Source organism: Schistosoma mansoni, chromosome 1 (assembly GCF_000237925.1).
Source record: "Schistosoma mansoni strain Puerto Rico chromosome 1, complete genome".
NCBI classification, from domain to species: Eukaryota; Metazoa; Platyhelminthes; class Trematoda; order Strigeidida; family Schistosomatidae; genus Schistosoma; species Schistosoma mansoni.
This window is the reverse complement of record NC_031495.1, coordinates 50,508,892-50,530,139: the sequence shown is the minus strand read 5'-3', so window position 1 is coordinate 50,530,139 and position 21,248 is coordinate 50,508,892. Positions and strand designations below refer to the sequence as shown.

At 34.7% G+C, this 21,248-nt stretch overlaps 1 protein-coding gene across 1 annotated transcript; it reads right to left on the bottom strand.

Moving 5' to 3' along the window:
* Positions 1-4,071: 4,071 nt before the first annotated feature.
* Smp_049740 (hypothetical protein) lies at positions 4,072-18,190 on the bottom strand (the record flags this gene model as incomplete). Its single annotated transcript, XM_018794748.1, has 5 exons — positions 17,021-18,190; positions 10,596-10,756; positions 9,106-9,182; positions 7,959-8,462; positions 4,072-4,128 (listed from the first exon to the last, which is right to left on the bottom strand). Exons 1-5 carry the CDS (start codon positions 17,893-17,895, stop codon positions 4,072-4,074), a joined length of 1,674 nt encoding a protein of 557 aa, XP_018649129.1. The 5' UTR covers positions 17,896-18,190.
* Positions 18,191-21,248: the final 3,058 nt, after the last annotated feature.

Genomic DNA, 21,248 nt, shown 5'->3' with positions numbered 1-21,248 from the left:
TTTGAGAAAAAAATGATTATTTTTTAACGATTCTACATTCCTATGCGATCTTTGTTTAAACAGTTACAACTAATCAATAATCTTTTGTAAAAATATTGTGTTAATTTTACTATAGAACATTTTTTTCTCAATAATTTGTCAGGTTTTGTTGAACAGAAAGTACATTCGCATATACAATTTATTTGTTCATTCAAATGTAAATTCAGTATAACATAACCACTAAACAATAATGGAATGAAAAAAAATACTAGAAAATTAGATAGAATGATATTCGTTGAAAAGATATTGAAAGCCAAAATCGTTGTATTAGTTTTTTTCAAGTGATTGCGTAAAAGACGGAAAAGAATTAAAGCATAATGATATTTGATTTCGGCATTTAGGAATATACGAAGACATGATATTCATTTGAACATGTGGCTTCTGGCACTTAATCCGAGAAGTTGAAATAAACCAATGCAAAAGTCTTTCATCTTTCTGCTCTTTGTTATAAACTGATGACGGTTTTTCATTATTAAACTAGTCCTACTGTATCGAATAATGATTTATATAGTGGCTAATGTTATGATATTTTGCAGACGTATTCAACCTTCAAAACTTAACGGTTTCAGGTAATACCACTGATCGGACGAAAAAGATTTTTTTTCGTTTTAAGACATCCTATAGGATGTTCGTGTATACGATAATAATCAAATCAAGAAAATGTCTTAAACTTTTTTGTTGTAAAGGTTCAGTATATCCCAGAACTGTATGAGTCAGCACGTGTAAAATCCCGGTATTTTACATCCAAGTTAGTTTCCTAGTACAGCCATAATAAATTAACTGGATGCATGTCATTACCACTTCCAAACCATATATTATCATGGCTTAGTTTGACAGTGACAGGATTTCTACAACAAGCTTGTCTATTTGTTTTCTAAAACCCAAAAAACTCTTTTTAGAAGCCGAAATCATATGATATGTATTGGACTGATCACTTCAGAGTACTGAGATTCACAGAGATCCTCAAGAACTCCTTTTTCATACAATTTGTTGTAATCGGACAGTCACAAAAATTTCACTTGAGATACCTTGTTCAGTTGCTCGACAGATAAACGATTTTAACCACTCTATCCATTACTGTTGATGATTACCAATTGTCATTGAATGAACCAAAAACTCTATCTCTGGTTGTTTTTCTTCATCCTGGTGAATTCGATGAAATCACTGATTCACAAGAACTCGAAAGTATTATTTTCCAACCCAAAAACTGATTATGAATATGTGGTCTTTTAGTTCATATAGAGGCAATCTGAAATTTTCCGATTGAAAGTGTGGAGTTCAATAATATGGTAGATTGCTCATCACTTTAATAGCTTTATATGTCATCCAGTGCTTTTCTACATTTCATGACGAATTTATGGCTTAAATTAAATAAAATTCAACTTGGTGAGGGTTCATAGTATTGAAAACAACTAATTTTTCAATACTGAACAGCTTATAACAGCATATATGTTGACAGCAAAATGTATGCTACATATGGTGTAATTGCACAACGTAAATTTCGCGTAAGAAATAGAGGAAAACTGATTATTTGACGTAAAAGTTGACGTACAATTTTTCTGCTGACTTCAGGATCTAGTTTTTCTGATTAGTTTAACACGTATCAGTCACATAAGTAGGAAAAATACGTTATTTTCTGGATAAATTATGAACATTAATTCAATGCAAATATTTTAACTTTGCAGCTGGTCTGTTTAGTGTAGCTTATTAGACTACAAGTGGAACATAAGTTTATTTTTGTCAAATCTTAAGAAATCCTCAAATGGGCAATTCTACGGTCTTTCTTTTAGAAGGAGCATAATTAAATAATGACTATTCTCAAGTGATAATATGCTGGTATACACCCAAACACTTACATTAATATAATGCTAAGAAATAAAACTTTAATTCATTTTAGTAACTTTTGACATCTTGAGTACTTTGCTTATGTGAGAAACCACCATCATTTAACATTTTTACGACTGGAAAAAAAGATGTGATTACCTCACACATCTTATATAATTCCTCTACATAGATCATTTTTATGTCAGTTTTCTTGTATGATATCAAGTAGCTGCAAAATATATATATGAGCATGATTTGCTTTTTTTTATTTAATTAGTTTATTTCAAAATGTATGTGATAGATATTCTTGTGTTGCTATGGTATCTGATTTCCAATAATATTGTTTACTTTACATACGCTTTATTCTCATGGGAGATAAGAAACATATTGTCGAATAATTGATAAAAATCATTTATATAGGTACTCAGTTAACCAATAGTATTACTTAAATTAAAAACAAGATGTACCAATTAGAAAAACCTACCGTAAAATTATTTGGTAATATTAGAGTTAAGTTGAGAAATATGTGAGAGCAGAAAGTTTCCTTATTTTTGAGAGAATAAATAGACATAAAGTTTCATTTTCTAGAATTCAGAACAATTAATTAAATGGTTTAAGTTTTTACAGAAACCATACCATGAAAGTTCGTTTAAATGATGAGTATCAGGTATTAGATGATACACTGAAAAATAGATGATTTAATATTTACATTTTGAAACGAATAATAATAGAGTGACTCATTCCCTTCGTATTCAATAAAAGATCTTCAATACAATTTATCCTCCTTTGTAACCATATTGTCTGTTAGTTTTAACTGATATATTAACACAATTGGTTTCTTATTTTTGTTGTGAACAAAGAAAATAAGTCAGAAATATTCAAGTTTGTTGATGAACATATACAAAGATTTACACTTTATACTGAAAAGCATATGTATCCAGTGTAACTTAAATTAGGCTTAGAATAACTCAACAAGCCAGAAGATTTTAAAGCTAGTTCAACTTACGTTATGTAAAATATTTCTCATAAACAAAAAAATGAGGGAGGATTCACACTGGTAAACGAAACATCCTTTTGCTTGAGAACGTTTGTATCTATTATAATAAAAAACTACCCATCTCCATTATATGATGTGGATTCCTGCACAAAAGTTAAGAAATCAACGCAAGCATCTGAGGCTTGAACCCTGATTTTTGGATGAGGAATCCACTTAAAGGAGTAAGAAGGCACTGGTTCCAAACCATTGATGAGCGTGGATTCCAGGACCGTGAAGGTACGATGTGTATTGAAATAATTTAGCCGCCATCTGCTACGGAGATAATATATTCTGACATCGCCCTACTGTTTCAGTCAGAAATAGAAAGGATGTAATCATAGGAAAAAGCCACTTGGTTAGGTTCTGGCATGCTAGTGGTATAACTGATGACTGCAGCAATGACGGTGATAAATGAAGGAAACCAAAGTAAATAAAAAATTATAACGTAATTTCAAACACGAGGTTTATCTCTTCCTGTTTTACATGAAATAACAATTATATGCTCACGTGAACTGTATTATTTTGCTTCTATATCACAGTTAAAAATTAAGAAATAAGAATTATGAATGTAGTGCTGTTTTTCTCAATAATCGTATTCATATATATAAATGGAATCTCATTAACTTGAATGACAGAACATTTAAATTATTAGCAACTGTCAAAAGGCTTCAAACTCTGTGAAATCTTAACTGGAGAAATCAGATAATAGTATTTTATATTCAGCGAACCATCAGAATGCAAGAGATGAACAAACTCAACAAGCTCGTTGCCTGTTTGTGTAACCTAGTTGTCCCCAAAACAAGAGTAGTAGTCTATACTTTTGGGTCATTGAATAAATATTCTTATAACCGAAGTATTTCAGTATAGCTCAAAATCACCGCGTTTTAGCGGACGAAGATTTCGGTATAACTACTAAAAACTAATATTTACTCTAAGATTGAAATATCAATTACTTAACACATCAGAATGTGGAAAGCTTTATAAATGGTTCTTGTCCTCTGAACTGTTAGACCACATGTATCAATAAGTACCCTAACACGAATTAACACCTTTATACAAGTTTAATTTTTAAATTGTGGGTAATATTTTGATAAGTCAGTTACTTAAGGTTGGTTTAGGTCTCAAATGGTACGTGGGTAACATTTTCACGTCAACTATTATGTTAAGAGCATTTATATCTCATCAAGCTGAGATATCTCATGAATAAGATCTTGATTTTCAGCTCTAGGCTAATTTTTTTCAATGATAATAGTGTACCATCACACATGATCATCATTAAATTCATTCCAGCTTACTCCTATTTAAACTAATCAATTTTGGAGCAATGCCTCGGAATTTGACACATGACATCCATGCGGTGAATCTATTTAACTGTGGCTGATGTTGATGCTGGCCTACAATAATAGGTGCATGCGACGAGGTTAAATACCTCTTTAAGTACACAAAATACAGGGATTTACACTAGTTATTTTGATCTCCTTGCATTTTAGAAGTTTTTAAGATCGTCAATCTCAGGAACCCAGGACCGTAGGTGAAGATTTTATTATGTACCAATCATTGGTTCACATCACTGATCAAACGAATAAAATGTAAAACAAAGACTCAACTCGTAATTTTATATTTGGCCACATTATAAGTAATTAATGTTGAAAATTTCAATTTATTAGAACTATAACATCACAAGTAATGAAATTCGAGACTTCAGTATAATTTAATACAATAATATAAATGTTCAAACAACTGTTTTAACTAAAAACACCCTAATCCTTTAACTCCTAATAAAAAGTTTGCCAATCAAAAGTAATTTTATTGACATGCATAAATAATTCTGTCAAGAAAACAAAAACCTTAGTATATATATATATATATATACATATATATATATATATATAAGATCAAATATATTCCTATTTATTTACCTACTATAGGAAAGATACTTTTCCAAATAATGATGTAATTAATTAAATACATAAACTATTAATCCTAAGTAAGCAAAGATGGATAGTGGCTAGCAGTGGAATCCACGACGCGCGTTTCGTCCTATTTTGGACCCGTCAGCTGGATGTACTTGCATCTCAGAGTTGATGTTCACTCTGGGACTCGAACCCAGTACCTTTCGCTTCAAACGCCATCGCGTTATCCACTTGGCCACTGAGTCCTGATAGCCACTTGCTTGTGCAATGGGGTGAAGTTTAAATTCATTTAGTATTGTTTGTTTGAATCTTCCCATCGATGTTAATCCTAAGTATTTTATTACAAAAAGTAGATATTTTCAACATTTGATTTTATAGTGAAAAACTTTAAATAACAAGTGACCAATTGGTATTGTGTTTACTTTGAAGCTGAAATAATCTTGTTATACCTTTCAGAAAAGTATGTCTTCTATTTAAAATTCAGTTTATTCATTGAAAACACTAATATTTATTCACTAAGAAAATCATAAAATGATCATAAGTTTTATCCAACTGTATACACACAATGAATGGGAATCGAACTATTTCGTAAATTTTTTTGTCACTTCATCAGTAACTATCTATTAATCTTACTGAGTATTTCCCAGTGATTTACTAACATATATGTCTGTCTGTTCAATGTAAGAAATGGTAAAGAAGAAAAAAAAACAAAAAGAAGCACGCGAAAAAGTCGTTTTATGATCTGTGGTGTTTGAAAGTTTTCAGCCAATATACAGTTGAGCTGAATTCACTTAAAACTAATTAAAACTAGGTGTATTTGTGTTTTTCTTATTTTTGTATTTCTTTGAAAAACTTACTAAAAAACGAAAATAATTCAGTGGAAAAAATCAATAGGTGTCTAGAAAGTTATGGTAGTTAATTGACCAAAAACGATCATTCAACTTCAATGTCTAATCCCCTTTTCTGTTAGATATTAGCGAAAAAGCTACTTCACATAATGTTACAAGTGGACATTTATCAGCTGATTATCTGACATGATTTATTGGCTTTAGTAAAGGATGATGTGGAATAATCATAGTAAGTCAAACCTATAAGTATGTATGGATACTTGAATAATGAGTTTTGTTTAGACCAAAAATAGGATTTTGTTGTCGCTAAGTGCTAAAATATGGTAAAAATCTAATTACTTCGAATACTGAAATGCCACACGAAAATAGTCTAGATGTAAGTTGGTCTGATTTATCAGATATATAACACGAAATGTGTCGTACATTAATGAAAAATCATAAGTTTCATATTTTCATAGAAGAATTAGTGTTTCTTAGAAATTCTGAGAATCAAAAGTAGGACAAAAGACAGGCTGTATTAAACTGACTTTTCTTATCAAAATATCTCTACAAACAGACGGTAAAATTAAAATTATTTATAACGAAAAGAACCGATTATACCATCAAAGAAGGGTTAAAGACAATTTAACGAGGGCGCTTTTCTCCGTCTTATTGTTTTTCTTTAACTCTACCATCGTTAAATAACCCGTTTTTGACCTTTGAAGTTCTTGGGCACTTTATTATGTAATCCTTTTTATAAGATAGAGCTCATACAACTTTCACTATGATAATCGAAAGTTTATTGGAATCGTATAAGCGAGCTTCACAATACAATAGATCAATGATTTACATGTATTTTATATCCAGGTTGTCACTTCTTAGTTCTTCAATCTGTAACGAAAAAATTAATTTATTTGGCCTATTAATTACACTTTCAATAGATTAATTGACTATACTTCCTTACTATTTAACTACCTGACGTTTGATGTCAGGTCGATAGGTAAAAAAGTTGTACAACCGATGTGTCCCTATCCATGTTACACACTCTCAATAATCACATGACATCTTCAATTATTGGTCTTTTCATAAATTTGGTTCGTTAGGTTACAACAAGAAATAGTGTATAATATAACAAAACAGTGCATTTACACATTGTTTGATTGCAGTTTAATATATTACAGACTTATCTTGTAGGTTGGTTATGTAAAAATTTTGAACAATTGATCCGACTTTAGATTTGTAAAAAAAGTGACCAAGATGAGAAATTTGCGAACCCATTGTTTTATAATGGGAACATTATCTCATTTTCAAAAATGATGGAACAGCTGTTAGCAGTACAAAAATGCAAAATATTAACCACGTCATTTACGTACCAAATAAAAGAATTTATCCATATTTCTTCAATAAGGCAAGCATTTGTAAGTTTGTAAACTTTCATAATACACAAATAAATAGTTTAAACCATAGATACCTCATATTCACTAATGAAGCCCATATGTTACAGATATAATTCAACTATAAACCACCACAAATATTCACGCCAATTCGGATTTTATTTAATCATATACAAATACTCAATATTGTATTTTTCATATGACTAGGATTTGTAAATTCCTGACTTTTCCTACATAAAATCCACTTAAGACATATGTATATAAATAAAACAAACACCAGCTGAAGTGTACAAACTTTCTTATCGAACTATGATGTGATTTAATTTTAATGTCTTAAGTAAAACATCATTTGCTAATGAATGGCTTGTACAGCGATTATTTCTTTATAAGAGGCTTCCTCTGAGTAACACTTGTTTGACTTTGTATATTAGTAAAATTCATTCATTATCTCATATTACCGTCATTCTTTTTATCATTCATGCAAAAGACAGTGTGATATACTTAAACTGAAATATTTTTAGCATTTTTAATAGTTATTCCAACATTTCTAATAATTCCCGGGAAAAATAGCTCACTACCTTTTATTAAACGATTAAAGAAACCATTCAGCTAAAACGTAGTGATTGGTTCCGTGTAGAAATAGGCGAATAGTTATTTAGTCCGTAAAATAATAAATGGCTTGCTAGAAAAGACCTACATCTAAATGGTATGACAATTAGGTATCGACATCATAACATAATTTAATTATTGTTTGAGAAACAAACATGCTTTACTCTAGAGTAATCACATAAACTAATAATGTTAACACATAAAATTATCCTCAGTAAACGTGAAGTATTTATTTCGATTTACAACAATGTTGACAGTGGTGACCTTCCGTATTTAAAACTTTTGACATCCGACACAACAGGAAAAGTAAACTCACATTGTTATTGAACTTGGCGCTACTGAAGTCAGTTTTGCTCAATACATTTTTAGGTAATTGGTTGGCATCAGATTCCAAATAATCATTGCAGTTAGAACTGGATATGGGTTGAGAGAACGGTGAAGTAATCTTAGGTATGACAGAGTCTAAGTTACTTGGAGTTCCACTTAAAGGTATACTTGAGGAGCTTTTAACCAAACTCCTGTATGGATTTTGGGATGGTGTATTGTATGAATTTCTGATCCACAGAGTTTCTTTAGAAGAATGTGGTATCACTCTCTGTACAGAACTTGACCTTAGTGCGCCTGAATGATGTGCTTTTGTTTGTGATGTAGGACTAGAATGATATTCTGGTCTCGGAGGAATTGATTGAAATGAATTTGCAGACGATCCAACTGAACTGGAGTAGGATGGACTGGGTGATTTTATTCTTAGTCTTTCTGTTCTTGAGAAGTCAGAGGATATTTGCATGTGAAACAACTGGTTCGGTGAACTAAGAGCTGCCTATAGACAATTAAAATAAAAGGAAATGTATCTTTTAGAGAAACAAATGAAATTTCCAACTTTTTCACGTAGTGCAAAGTTTCAGTAACGTTTTAAGTTGGACTATGGCTATATTGTCACTTGAACGAGACTCATCTCGAGTAACTCTCCTTTAAAATTGATTTTATCGATCGGACCCAGAAATCAGATCGACTATTTTGAAAAGAACCAGACACATTTATTGCTTTGCTAAACATAAGTTTGCACATAACAAGTCAAGTTTCATTCCTTACAGATCATATTTTTCCAGATTATATCTCGTATATGAAAATCCAATAACTAGAAAATTCCATGTAATCAGTATCATATATACATCAAGAGTAAAATAAAATGATCACAAACTATATGATGAAAAAAGCAACGTATAGGTTATCTAAAAGTGGGTGATGCAGTTGTTTCATTCTCACTTCTGATGAGGTTAGCTAAATGGCAAGACATTATAGTATGCTATTTGATCCAATTATCATAAAAATGGACAGAGCATATATTTAGACATTTCGAGAAGTGCTTAATAATGACATCCAAAACGTACAAGTGAATTTACTACATTAAAAATACTTTTCGAAAATTGTGTTTTCATTACTGATCTAGGACTAGCACTTACCTCAGACTGCTTTTCTGTAACAACACCCTCTCCATTTAGTCTTTCATCCGCAATTATAACATTAGGTTTATGAGGTCCTGTATAATATAATAAAAAACCAAACAAAAGATTTTCATACATAAAGGGTAAGTAAAATCTGTTATTAACCTTTACACTGTGACAGTGTAACAGAAATGAATTTAATTTCTAGACATTATGATCACTTACGATCATCAGGTTATCTGTTACCTGTGTCAAAGACAAAAGATATTTTTTACCTAGTACGTATGAATAGGCGAATCTTGAATTCCAGATACACAATATTTAAATATCTGAAACCATTTAATTAACATGTCGTAAGAATCCTATTGACATGTTTGTTCAGCTCTGCGAGTGTTTGTATTTAATCGATTGTTATCAAGCATTGAGAATGAAGATAGAGCTAAGAGACACGTAGCGTTCAATATTTATTTATTTTTCTACGCACCAGATATAAAGCTTATCATATTAAATGAATGAATCTTCTAACATACATGAATGTTTACAAAAGTAATTTATGAGTCTTGATATTCATTGGAATACATGTTAGTATTTCTACATAATCTTTGGTGCAATAAATAAATGAACATAATGGCTAAAGAATAGTCTGTAAAATAAAGCTAATCATTAAATTCAGGAAAACAAATCCTTCTTGGGATGAAGTAACCTTGAAAAGCTTCATTAGTCAATCTGAATTATTACCGTAACCATGAAAGCATTTAGAAGAATGAAATAAGGATGCGATCATAGTGAATTACAATTAGTGTTTCAGGACTACATTTTATAAGTTACGAATATTTAATTCTTTTCTATCTACTTTTAAAAATGAATCTGCGATCTAAAACTGTCAGGTTTTTTCCAGCCAACTTCTGTAGGCTAGCTGGTTTTATGACACGTCATTAATTTTTAATCTGAACTCCATTATCTTCATAAACATTCAAAAAATAGAATTGTGAAAGCATTTTTACCTCTTTGAATAGTTACCACGGATTTATTTACGTGTATCTGATGGTTATGTTAGTAATGACTAATGTTGCATGCCTAGGTTAACTTCTGATATTTTTACTCTCAATTGACCTCTTCAGTAAATGATGTGCTTCATTTGTTCTGAAATACTTATTAACTGTAAATTTTCTAAAGTGTACGTGACATAAACTTTTTGGTCTAAATAGTAATCAAATATTAGCGGTTTAAAGAATAAACTGTTTGATATGTTTGTTTGTAGGCCATGTAAGCAGTTAAACGAACACACGATTTCTAGTGAAAAAAGCATGTTAGCAAATCACAAACTTATCTAGAACACATAGGGCACTCTATTCTATTCGAAACTTTGCTTATGATCTACATTTTACCAGCTGTAAAATTTTTTGAGGATAGATAATAGAGGTTTGAAATCCTTCACCTCAAAAATCTTATGTTCAACTATAGGAATCAAATATAATAACAACAATATCAATAATCACTACACTCACTTTCGAATCTCAGAATATCAGGTTGTGGTGGCACCATGACAATTTTATCCAAGTGATTTTGTGTCTCCGTTTTACAATCTTTTGAAGATTGATTGTTATCCAATGTACTGGTAGATGAAAGTATAGGCACTGAGTTACCGGGGTCTTTCTCAAGCTGATAACTACAAATAATGTGAACACAATCATTGAAGTCTTCAAGTTATCATCAAACAGCAAACAACTAGGAAAATCTAAAAAGATCCGTATTTTATGTTCCCAGCTTTAAGAGACATCTACCATAAGAAACATCATATCATAACCATATATGGTTGGTTATAAAACAACAGGACAGAATTAGATCAGAACTGTTTGGAACCTCAGGCGTTCAAAATAAACTTCAGTCATACCCTATGGTTAAGCATAGTATTTAATTTTTTCGTTCTCTGAAGATCTTCTGTGTTAACCGATAACTTTATAAAAGAATCTCTTATATCAGAAAGAAAACCAATGATATATTTGGTTTCCCTTGAAAATCAAATTGAGTTGTTCTGCTAACGAATATACTCATAATACTACTTTCCGAATTCGTACTAGGCTTAATAACAATTTCCATGTTTGAACAACTCAACACTCATTATCTTCGCATGTTTTGACTCTCATTTACGACCAATTACTTTAGGTGAACCCCGAATTCTGCATAATATATGACATTCAAGTGAATAACGTAAAGAGTTGGGGACTTTACAGTTAACAAGCTTCTAAATACAAAACTCTTTCCACAACATCGAGAATACAGTTTGGAATCAATATATAAACTAAACTGAGACAGTTCCCCATCTTCACCTCATTCACACTCATTTTTGTGAATATAATTACTTCCGGGTACTTTTTATTCCCTCTTGATTGGCCATACCTCTAAATTGTCTCAAGCATCAATGTACTCATATTTGACGTATGTATAATTTAATAAAAGTTTCCCATTTAGGTACAACAAAACTTTATCGATAAAACCGAATCGTGTAACCAAAATACCTATTAATATAATGGAAGTTATATCAATCTACAAGATAGCAGAATGATCTTTATACTTTTTGAAAATATGTTAAGGTGGCTGAAGTCGTGCTCTTTGATTAGTAATTTGAAAATATTTATATGTTTGGTTTTCCTAACCTTAATTAGCAAAATCAGATAAAATTTAGAAGACAGTATCTTGTTCATAACTCGCTTGTGTACCTGGTGATAAGGATAAAAGAACTTACTTACATGTAACAAATATCGATGTCCAAAGTGGAATGTCTACCTGAGTAGGCAAGTTAATACTTGTCCTACTTATTAACATTAAATACTACATGGTCAGTTTTCACGAAATCAATGTCCCATCGCCACATGAATCGTGGTAACACATTCATGCACGTTATTGTAGTTTATTTCTTAATGAATTTTACGTTGTCGCTGCTAATAACATTTATTTTCAGTGACCATTAACACTGTTTATAAGTGTCATTATGTCTAAAACAAGGCCTATTGTCTGAGTAAGTGGTTATGCAAATCATTCTGCAAAGAAAGACTCAAAAAACCTGTCAAGTGTTACCACATAGTTTCAGTTTTATGCAACCCTTAGATAAATGAGTGAACAGAAAATTTCGTGTAAACGCGCTCTCAAGGGCCTTGTCAAGGTTTTCACGTCCCGGGTACTTAAAAATCATTTGATGTTTGATGTATTCTTAGTTTCCTAAGTCTGTAGAGAAAACGACTCTAGATCTTCATCAGGAGTCACACTTTACAGGATGAAAAGGTAAAAGATAAAGAATATCAACCATCATTCAGTTATTGATCGATGTAAATGTCGAATGGAACTTGAACGGCTAGATGGTCGGGATTTCAATTCTCATAGTTTTCTTACTGATGTCGATTTTGTAAAAAATTCCAAAATACTCATGTTCAAGGTAAGAGTGTCTAAGTATCAGACAGTTATTTAAAGGGATGTTTTTACACCATAAAAAAAGTGCAACAATGGATCTCGATCCAGTTTGCTAAGATTTTAGCGATTCTCCTAAAAACCAGGTACTAAATAAATTTGTGCATGAAGTGTATCAAACTTTATTTGGGACATATAATTCAGTCAGCATGAACTAGTTTAATGTATGAAGGGGTTAAACAAAATTGATCAAGGTTGTGAAAAACCGAGTCACAAATTAAATCTTCAGTTCTTTCTGTGAAAGTTTGAGTCTTTGTTATCTTCAATCAATGTTTTGCCTGAGACTACGGTTCGTGTAATTTCAGTGTTTTGTATCATAAACAGTGACTTATTTGTCATTATACCGGTTTGTGTTTCTATTCTAAAACCGGTGAGACCAGAGGATAATATATTAGAAAATTGAGTGCTTACCAATTCAGTTCGGAAGTTTGTTTCCTGCATATACTTATAAACTGTTGGAACACGTTAACAAAGGATATGACATATGAAATTATTTAGCTCAGGATTAGTCTTATGCTGTCCTAAAAATGATTTTTTCTCTACGCCAGTGAAAGCGTTCCAAAAGTGGACTAAAAAAATAAACATTTAATCGATGACTTATGGACCATATGAAAATGTCTAATTACCAGTAAAGTTGTCGACTAATTAACCGGATTCCCATCTTGGTTACCATTTCGTCAACTGAGATTTCTTTACTTTGTTCGAGGTAATTCTCACCTAACTGAAACAGGGTCAGCTACTTAAAAGAGATCACTGACTTATCCTTTTGAGGTCAAAACAAACAGATGACCGAGTTAAATTGTGTAAATATACACAATATTAGTAATCATTTGGGTCTAGACTGCTTTAAAGTGAGAAACGCCTGTGAGAAATTACTTGACTGATAGTTTATTTTTGGAAGGTCAACAGATTGACTTGTTTTAGCCCATCTTTCCCTGATCGGAGGTCCACGGTACATTTAAAAGTCTGGCTTGTCTTACTTCCTCATCATACTTGCGAAGAAACACAGTTTAAAATCGCTCACTATTTTTAAATGAGGATTAAGAGGGTATTTACAACTATTTCACAACAAGATCATAACTGCGTACTGTTACAAAACAAAAGACACTAAAACGTTCCAGCATGGACTTTTAGGAGAGAAACCTTGGGGTTCTTTGGTAACATTTTAATGATAAAAACTGCTTATCAATCCATTTGTGTGTGTTCATTCATTTTTTAAAGAAATTTAAAGTTAGTTTGCTCACAATAGAAATCGTGACCAGCGTGAAATAAAGTGCTTTAAGTTTTTAGTTATTCACAAATACTACATAATCAATAACAGCGGGTCATTTGTAGTTCATACTTTAAAATAGTATTTAGCAAAGGCGCGTTGAACAGAAATTTACTGTATTGTGTCCCAGGTATCAACTTTATCCAGGAGCAGGCAACAGTCATTGAAAGGTTTCAGACTGAAGTAAGAACTTACATACTCTTTAAGACGCCATGTAACATTATTGCTTCATCCATATAACTTAAAATGTTCTTGTATACCGGCAGATAGCTGAAACGAGTTCTATAAGATTTTAGTAAAGCCTAAACTCCGCCTGTAGCCCCTCTGGGGGCTAACCGGGAAGAATAATTCAAACCGTTTATACTCTGTCCTGGGAGCTGAAGGAAGAATTATGACGCCTCAGGATGAAAGCGGAGTTCCTTCGCAAGTCATGAGGCCGATGCACCTTCTAACAACCAGACCAATAATTTATATAGGTACATGGAACGTCTGGACAATGTGATAAACCTGGAAAGTTTTCCAAATTGCTGCGGAAATGAGGAAATACAACCTGAGGGTGCTTGGGATCAGTGAAACACATTGGACACAGGTTGAACAACAACGACTAGCTTCAGGGGTACTTCTGTTATACTTCGGCTATGAAGAAGAAAATGCTACACATACACAAGGAGTTGCATTGATGCTGTCCAAACAAGCACAAAATGCACCTATAGGATGGGAATCTCATGGATCCAGGATCATCAAAGCTTCCTTCAAAACAAAGAAAGCGGGAATTACAATGAACGTCATCCAGTGCTACGCGCCTACTACAATGCAGACGTTAAAGATCAATTCTGCGATATGCTGCAGTTGATCGTCCAGAAGTGCCCAACAAAGGAACTGACCATTCTGATAGGAGATTTCAATGCCAAGGTTGGAATGGACAACACTGGATACGAAGACGTCATGGGACGACATGGACTGGGAGAAAAAAACGAAAATGGTGAGAGATTTGCAAACCTATGTGTCTTCAATAAACTAGTCATAGGCGACACTATATTTCCACACAAACGCAATCACAAAACTACATGGACTTCACCGGATCACACTACACAAAGCCAAATCGAGCATACCTACATCAACAAAAAGTTCAGGAGGACGATGAAGGACGTGAGAAGCAAGAGAGGAGCTGATATAGCCTCAGATCATCACTTGCTCGTCGCCAAAATGAAACTGAAACTCAAGAAGCACTGGACAACGAGGAGGACACCACAAAAGTTTAATACGGCCTTTCTTCAGGATACTGACAAACTCAACGAATTCAATATAGCCCTTAACAACAAGTTCCAGGTCTTTCATGATCTCCTCAATGGAGAGTAAACTAGTGTGGAGAGCAACTGGAAAGGGATAAAAGAGGTAATCACTTGAACATATCAGGAGGCTCTGGGCCACAAGCAGCACCATCACAAAGAATGGATCACTGTTGATACACTGGATAAGATTGAAGAAAGAAGGGATGATCAATACCAGCCGAACAAGAGCAGAAAACGACAAGGTACAACATCGTAGAACAACGAAACAGGTGGGTAGAACACTTCAAAGAACTCTTGAATCGACCAGCTCAACTGAACCCACCCAACATCGAAGTAGCACCCACAGACCTCCCAATCAATGTTGGCCCACCAACAATTGAAGAGATCGGTATGGCCATCAGACAAATCAAGAGCGGCAAATCAGCAGGACCAGACAACATCCCGGCAGAGGCACTGAAAGCAGATGTAGCAGCAACTGTAAAGATACTCCACATTCTCTTCAGTAAGATTTGAGATGAAAAACAAGTACCAACAGACTGCAAAGAAGGATTTCTGATCAAAATACCAAAGAAAGGCGATCTCACCAAGTGTGATAACTACAGCGGCATCACTCTTCTCTCAATACCAGGAAAAGTCTTCAGCAGGATATTATTCAATAGAATGAAGGACTCCGTAGACGCCTAACTTCGAGATCAACAGGCTGGATTCCGTAAGGATCGATCGTGTACAGACCAACTCTACAGATCATTGTGGAACAATCAATTGAATGGAATTCATCACTTTACACCAATTTCATTGACTGTGAGAAAGCATTTGATAGTGTGGATAGGACAACACTATGGAGGCTTCTTCAACACTACGGCGTGCCTGAGAAGATAGTCAATATCATACGGAGATCCTATGATGGGTTAAACTGCAAAATCGTTCATGGAGGACAACTCACTGACTCGCTCGAGGTAAGGTTGCTTACTCTCACCCTTTCTCTTTCTCCTGGTGATCAACTGGATCATGAGGACGTCAACATCTGGAGGGAAGCACTGGATACAGTAGACAGCTAGGATGCAGCTGAACGACCAAGACTTCGCAGGTGATCTGGCTCTTTTATCACACACACAACAACAAATGCAGGAGAAGACGACCAGGGTAGCAGCAGCCTCACCAGCAGTAGGTCTCAATATACACAAAGGGAAAAGCAAGACACTCAGAAACAATACAGCATGCACCGGTCGAATTACACTTGGTGGAGAAGCTTTGGAGAATGTGAAAACGTTTACATATCTGGGCAGCATCATCGATGAACACGGTGGATCTGATGCAGGTGTGGGGGCGCAGATCGGCAAAGCAAGAGCCACCATCCAGAAGATACGAGTGTTTATTACCAGTTGTCTATGCAAAATACTTCGGATCCGTTGGCCAGACAGCATCAGCAACAACCTAGTGTGGGAGAGAACAAACCAGATTTCAGTGGAGGAAGAAATCAGGAAGAAGCGCTGGAAGTGGATAGGACAAACGGTGAGGAAAGCACCCAATCGCGTCACAAAGCAAGCCCTGAAGGTCAATAGAAAAGAGGAAGACCAAAGAACACATTACGCCGAGAAATGGAAACACATATGGAAAGAATGAACAAAAGCTAGATGGGGCTAGAAAGGAAGGCCCAGGACAGAGTGGGTTGGAGAGTGCTGGTCAGAGACCTATACTAGATTAGGAGTAACAAGCGTAAGTAAATAAAAAAGGTTTTGAATCTTATCATTTCATTGCTACATAATTATAGATTTTCTTGATGTGTACATAAGCCAAAAATGAATTGGCTGATAGTATTAAGCGAAATTTAGCCCACATATTACTAGATAAGGATCAAAACGTCTTTAAAATGAGCACTGAACAAACAGAAAATGGTATAACTTACTGTTTTTCCGATTTTAACACAGCAGTCTGTAGACCGGGCTCAAAATTAACTGGCGTTTGTTGACCGGAATCATCTGAGTCTAAGCCATTCTTGTTAAACCAATTATGTTTGTCGGTCTTGGTGGAGTGAGACTTTTCCAAATAATTACTTGGTTTGTCTGGCTGTTTTATGACCTTGCAAACGCTACGTGCTGTGAAATTTTGCTTCTTCATGAAAGCAACTGGTATGTCGACAACATGGTCTAAAGAGCTAAAAAAGCTCGTCGGAGTCTTAGCTCGATCGCTTTGAGCGAGATCATGTGGCGTTTGATGCATATCGCTTACTCCCAACATAGAAGAAGGTCTTTGGCGGCTGACCGTATTATCAGAATTCTGAGTATCTCGTTTTATTGCACATTTCTGTTTATCATGACTGTCTAAAACAGGTGAATGTATCGGCGAAGTGGAAGTATCTCTTAAAGTTGTTGATTGTTTTTCTCTCATCATAGAGGAAAAGTCCTTCAAGTTTTTGACGTACTCTTTCAAAAGCCTTATAGCCATTTCTCGTGTAAGGGATAGGTGTTCTTCACAGCACTTACCTTCAGTTACACTGGAGCTCATTAGGTCAGAAGAGGAAGATGAAAGAGAAGTGCTGCTACTTTCATCGGACAGCCCAAATTGAACTTCATTAGCAACAGTTTGATTTCTTGTCCCAAATGTATCCGTGTTATCTAATCCACTAGTAGCGCCTAACCTGTTGAAGGGCGATCTAGGATCACTCGAAAAACCTCGACTGTTTGGGTTTAAGGGGTCTTCACAGCCTCTCAAAGCCATTTCAGGAGCAATTTTATAGCCAACGGGCTTGTAAAATTTTGAGATATTCTTGTTAAAGGACATTCGTATTATTTTAAAAATTGATAGAAAACTATCTTATCTAGTTGGACGTTCAACAAAAAGACGAGACGATGAGGAAAAGAACTGGTCAAGGACATCTCACAATGACGAAATCAATAACTCAGTTATTATCTGTTTTTAACTTGTTTGTTACTGGTGAAATTCACAAGTAATTGGATTTAAAAAGCTGGCAAAATATATAATCGTTTTTCAAACTATCTATAAAACACAAGTAGGCCGTCATTTTTTGAAATATTGAATATATATATAAATTAGAAAAGGTAGCGCAAACACATGACCTAGTGTATCAGATGAAAAACAACCTCCTCAAACCTTGACTACATTTGTGATGCGTTTAAACAAATTATGTCAATTGTTCTTACTCTTTATATTGCTTGAGGTTGTCAAGTATCACTACGTTCAACCCTTATGCGTTCAGCTTAACGGATTCGAAGCTGTGCTAAATCCATATGATAAGAATATATACCTAACCCAAGGATGCAAACAACGGCTTAATGAATTATGTTTCGTAAAACAATTTCATGTACAGACCAACGTTGGAAACTTCCAGAAATACTTATTCTGTGATATATCTCCACAAACGTAACATGTGCTATTTTCCGGCAAGCCTAGTGTAGCAAGTTATGGATGTGAAATAACAAGCATAGAGTTAAAACGTCGTCAGAAGTTATACTTCTCTCGCGTATTGAATGAACCAAATTCTTAGTGCGACATGTCGTCTGTGTAAAGATATTATTCGCTAGTGTTATTTAAGTAGTGAGATACTTTACTCTAAACTTAATTGCAACCGAATTGGGAAAGTGTTAGTTCAATGCAATCTGAGTCTAGGTTGTAGGTAATAGCTCCTGGACAGGAGTATGTAGGGCATTTGATCGACTTTTAAGGGATTTGAAACAATAAAACTACAGAAATTCCAGAAGAAATAGAGAAAGACTATGGTAGAATAAGAGGAAAATACTCTAGACTTAACGGAATCGAAAAATATATTACAATGGAGACAAAAAAAGATGGAATTAGTGGTCATGAAGAAAGTACTCATGAGAGTATACAGAGTTAGGAGTAAATCCCCTTAAATGGATATCTCTAAGGTCTAGAATAGTAGCATTTCAAAAATCTTCAATTATTCGCCTTATGCTAGTGTTGTACACTAAAACTGACAAAGTAAGCAATGTTGTCAAGGTTTTGTAAAGCTAGCTATTTCGGAATTCTGATCACGTCTAAGGCACACTTCATCACAATGACAGTGGGATGACCACAAGATGTTACCGGTCAAACGTCAAAACGTGATTAAACCATCATTAGCAAACTGTCTTCTGATATATTTTTGTTCCTGGAGCCACATAGTGTGTGTTCTCCCGATTGCTATCCTCTATTATTATTCAAAGGTGTGTTTTGCACTGTTTATCATGAAAACAGTGATCAAATAACACATTGCTGTTGTAGAGCAAAGTGACGGAAGTCCAACTCTTGGGGCCAATTGACGGATTATAATCCATATTATTGCTTCATAATTATATGTTTGTATCGTTGTGCTCGTCTTTCTGCCTACTATGTGCCTTCAATAAACCTAATAATTACTTCACACGATGAATTATTTATTTAAAGATCCTCATCATATTAAAAGACTAATATTTGAACGAAGAACACTCTTTTCGATAAATTCTCTTCAGGTTCTACAATTATATTTCTAAATTAATAATCCCGAGAATAGAAAGGTTTGGGGAGAAATGCATCGTTTAAAGTTGAAGCATGTAAATTTAGGATTGTCAAACAAAATAGAATAAAATTGTTAATGTTGATATGACTCATATAAAAAGTTAACTTGAATCAGATTATATGTTAAGTGAAAATTTAGGATCCATGATCAGAATAAATACGGGTCGGATAGGGTTATTTATTTATTTAAACACATAAATATTGGTACAAAAGGGCACCAGATACAAATGCCCCACACAAAACAATGAGAATGGGGGGAGAAAAGGGGTAAGATGCATATGTATATATATATATATAATATGAAAAAAAAGAAAGAAAAAAAGAGTAATGATAGGGGAATCTGAAATGTACAACCGGAAGACTCTTTCAATTAAGGAAATGATGACCACTCTTTATGAAGAAAGTAGAAGAAGGTTACAGCAGGACCGCCATTGGCTTCTATTCTGAGCCATATCTGATAACGTCTCTAGCCACTGTGTTGCACCATCTCTCGGACCCCAGCCAGGGAGTCGTGAAGGACCAACAGAAGCTAGCCCTTTGCAGCTTTCTTTCATGCCACGACACCATGTCATACACTGACCTCCTCTCCGCTTTTTCCAACCAGTCCCAGAGTCGGCAAATAATGCACGACGTGGAAGCCTCTGGGACGACATTCGTAGAACATGTCCAAGCCACCGAAGTCGGTGTTTCAAGATGGTGACACCAATTGAATTATTGTCTCGGCGCCCGAACACACGATGCCGGACCTCTGCATTACTAACATGGTGTTGCCACTGAATGTCAGCAATCCTTCGGAGACAACGATGATCGAACACAGAGAGACGTCTAATATCCTCAACTCGGAGAGGCCAGGTTTCACAAGCATAGAGCAAAACTGCTCTCACTGACGCGTTGTAGATCCGACCTTTTACAGCCAGACTAACATCACGAAGGCGCCAAAGATGGCCCAGATTGGCATAAGCCGCTCTGGCTTTCATTATACGTGCATCAATCTCATCACTCACGCCACCACCAGCACTTATGTAGCTACCTAGATACACGAACTTCTCAACTACTTCAATCTGTTCACCACCCAGGGTGATTACAGGATGAGAATCCTGCCAGTCTTGTATGAGTGCTTTGCACTTGGAGGGTGCAAAGCATATGCCGTACCTGCGGACACTGATTGCCAACTGATTAAGTGCGGATTGCATGCCTTGGGCATTATCGCACAGTAAAACAATATCATCCTCATACTCAAGGTCGAGAAGTCTTTCTCCAGACAGCAGATCCACACCGCCATTACTTACATCCATCAGAGCTGTTTCCAAGATGTCGTCGATGGCAAAGTTGAAGAGGAATGGTGAGATCGGGCAACCCTGTCTAACCCCACTTCTCGAATGGAACAAGGGAGAAAGGTGGTTGTATGCCCTCACTCTGCCTGAGGTGTTCGTATACAGGGACTTTAAGATGTTAAACTTCTCAGGCACACCCTTCTTCAATAGACAATCCCAGATAACAGTCCTGTCCAACGAATCGAAGGCAGCCCTGATATCAAGAAACACTACGATTGTTGGCCTGCAATAAGTATGACGGTGTTCTAACATTTGGCAGAGGGTGAAGATGTGATCAATGCATCC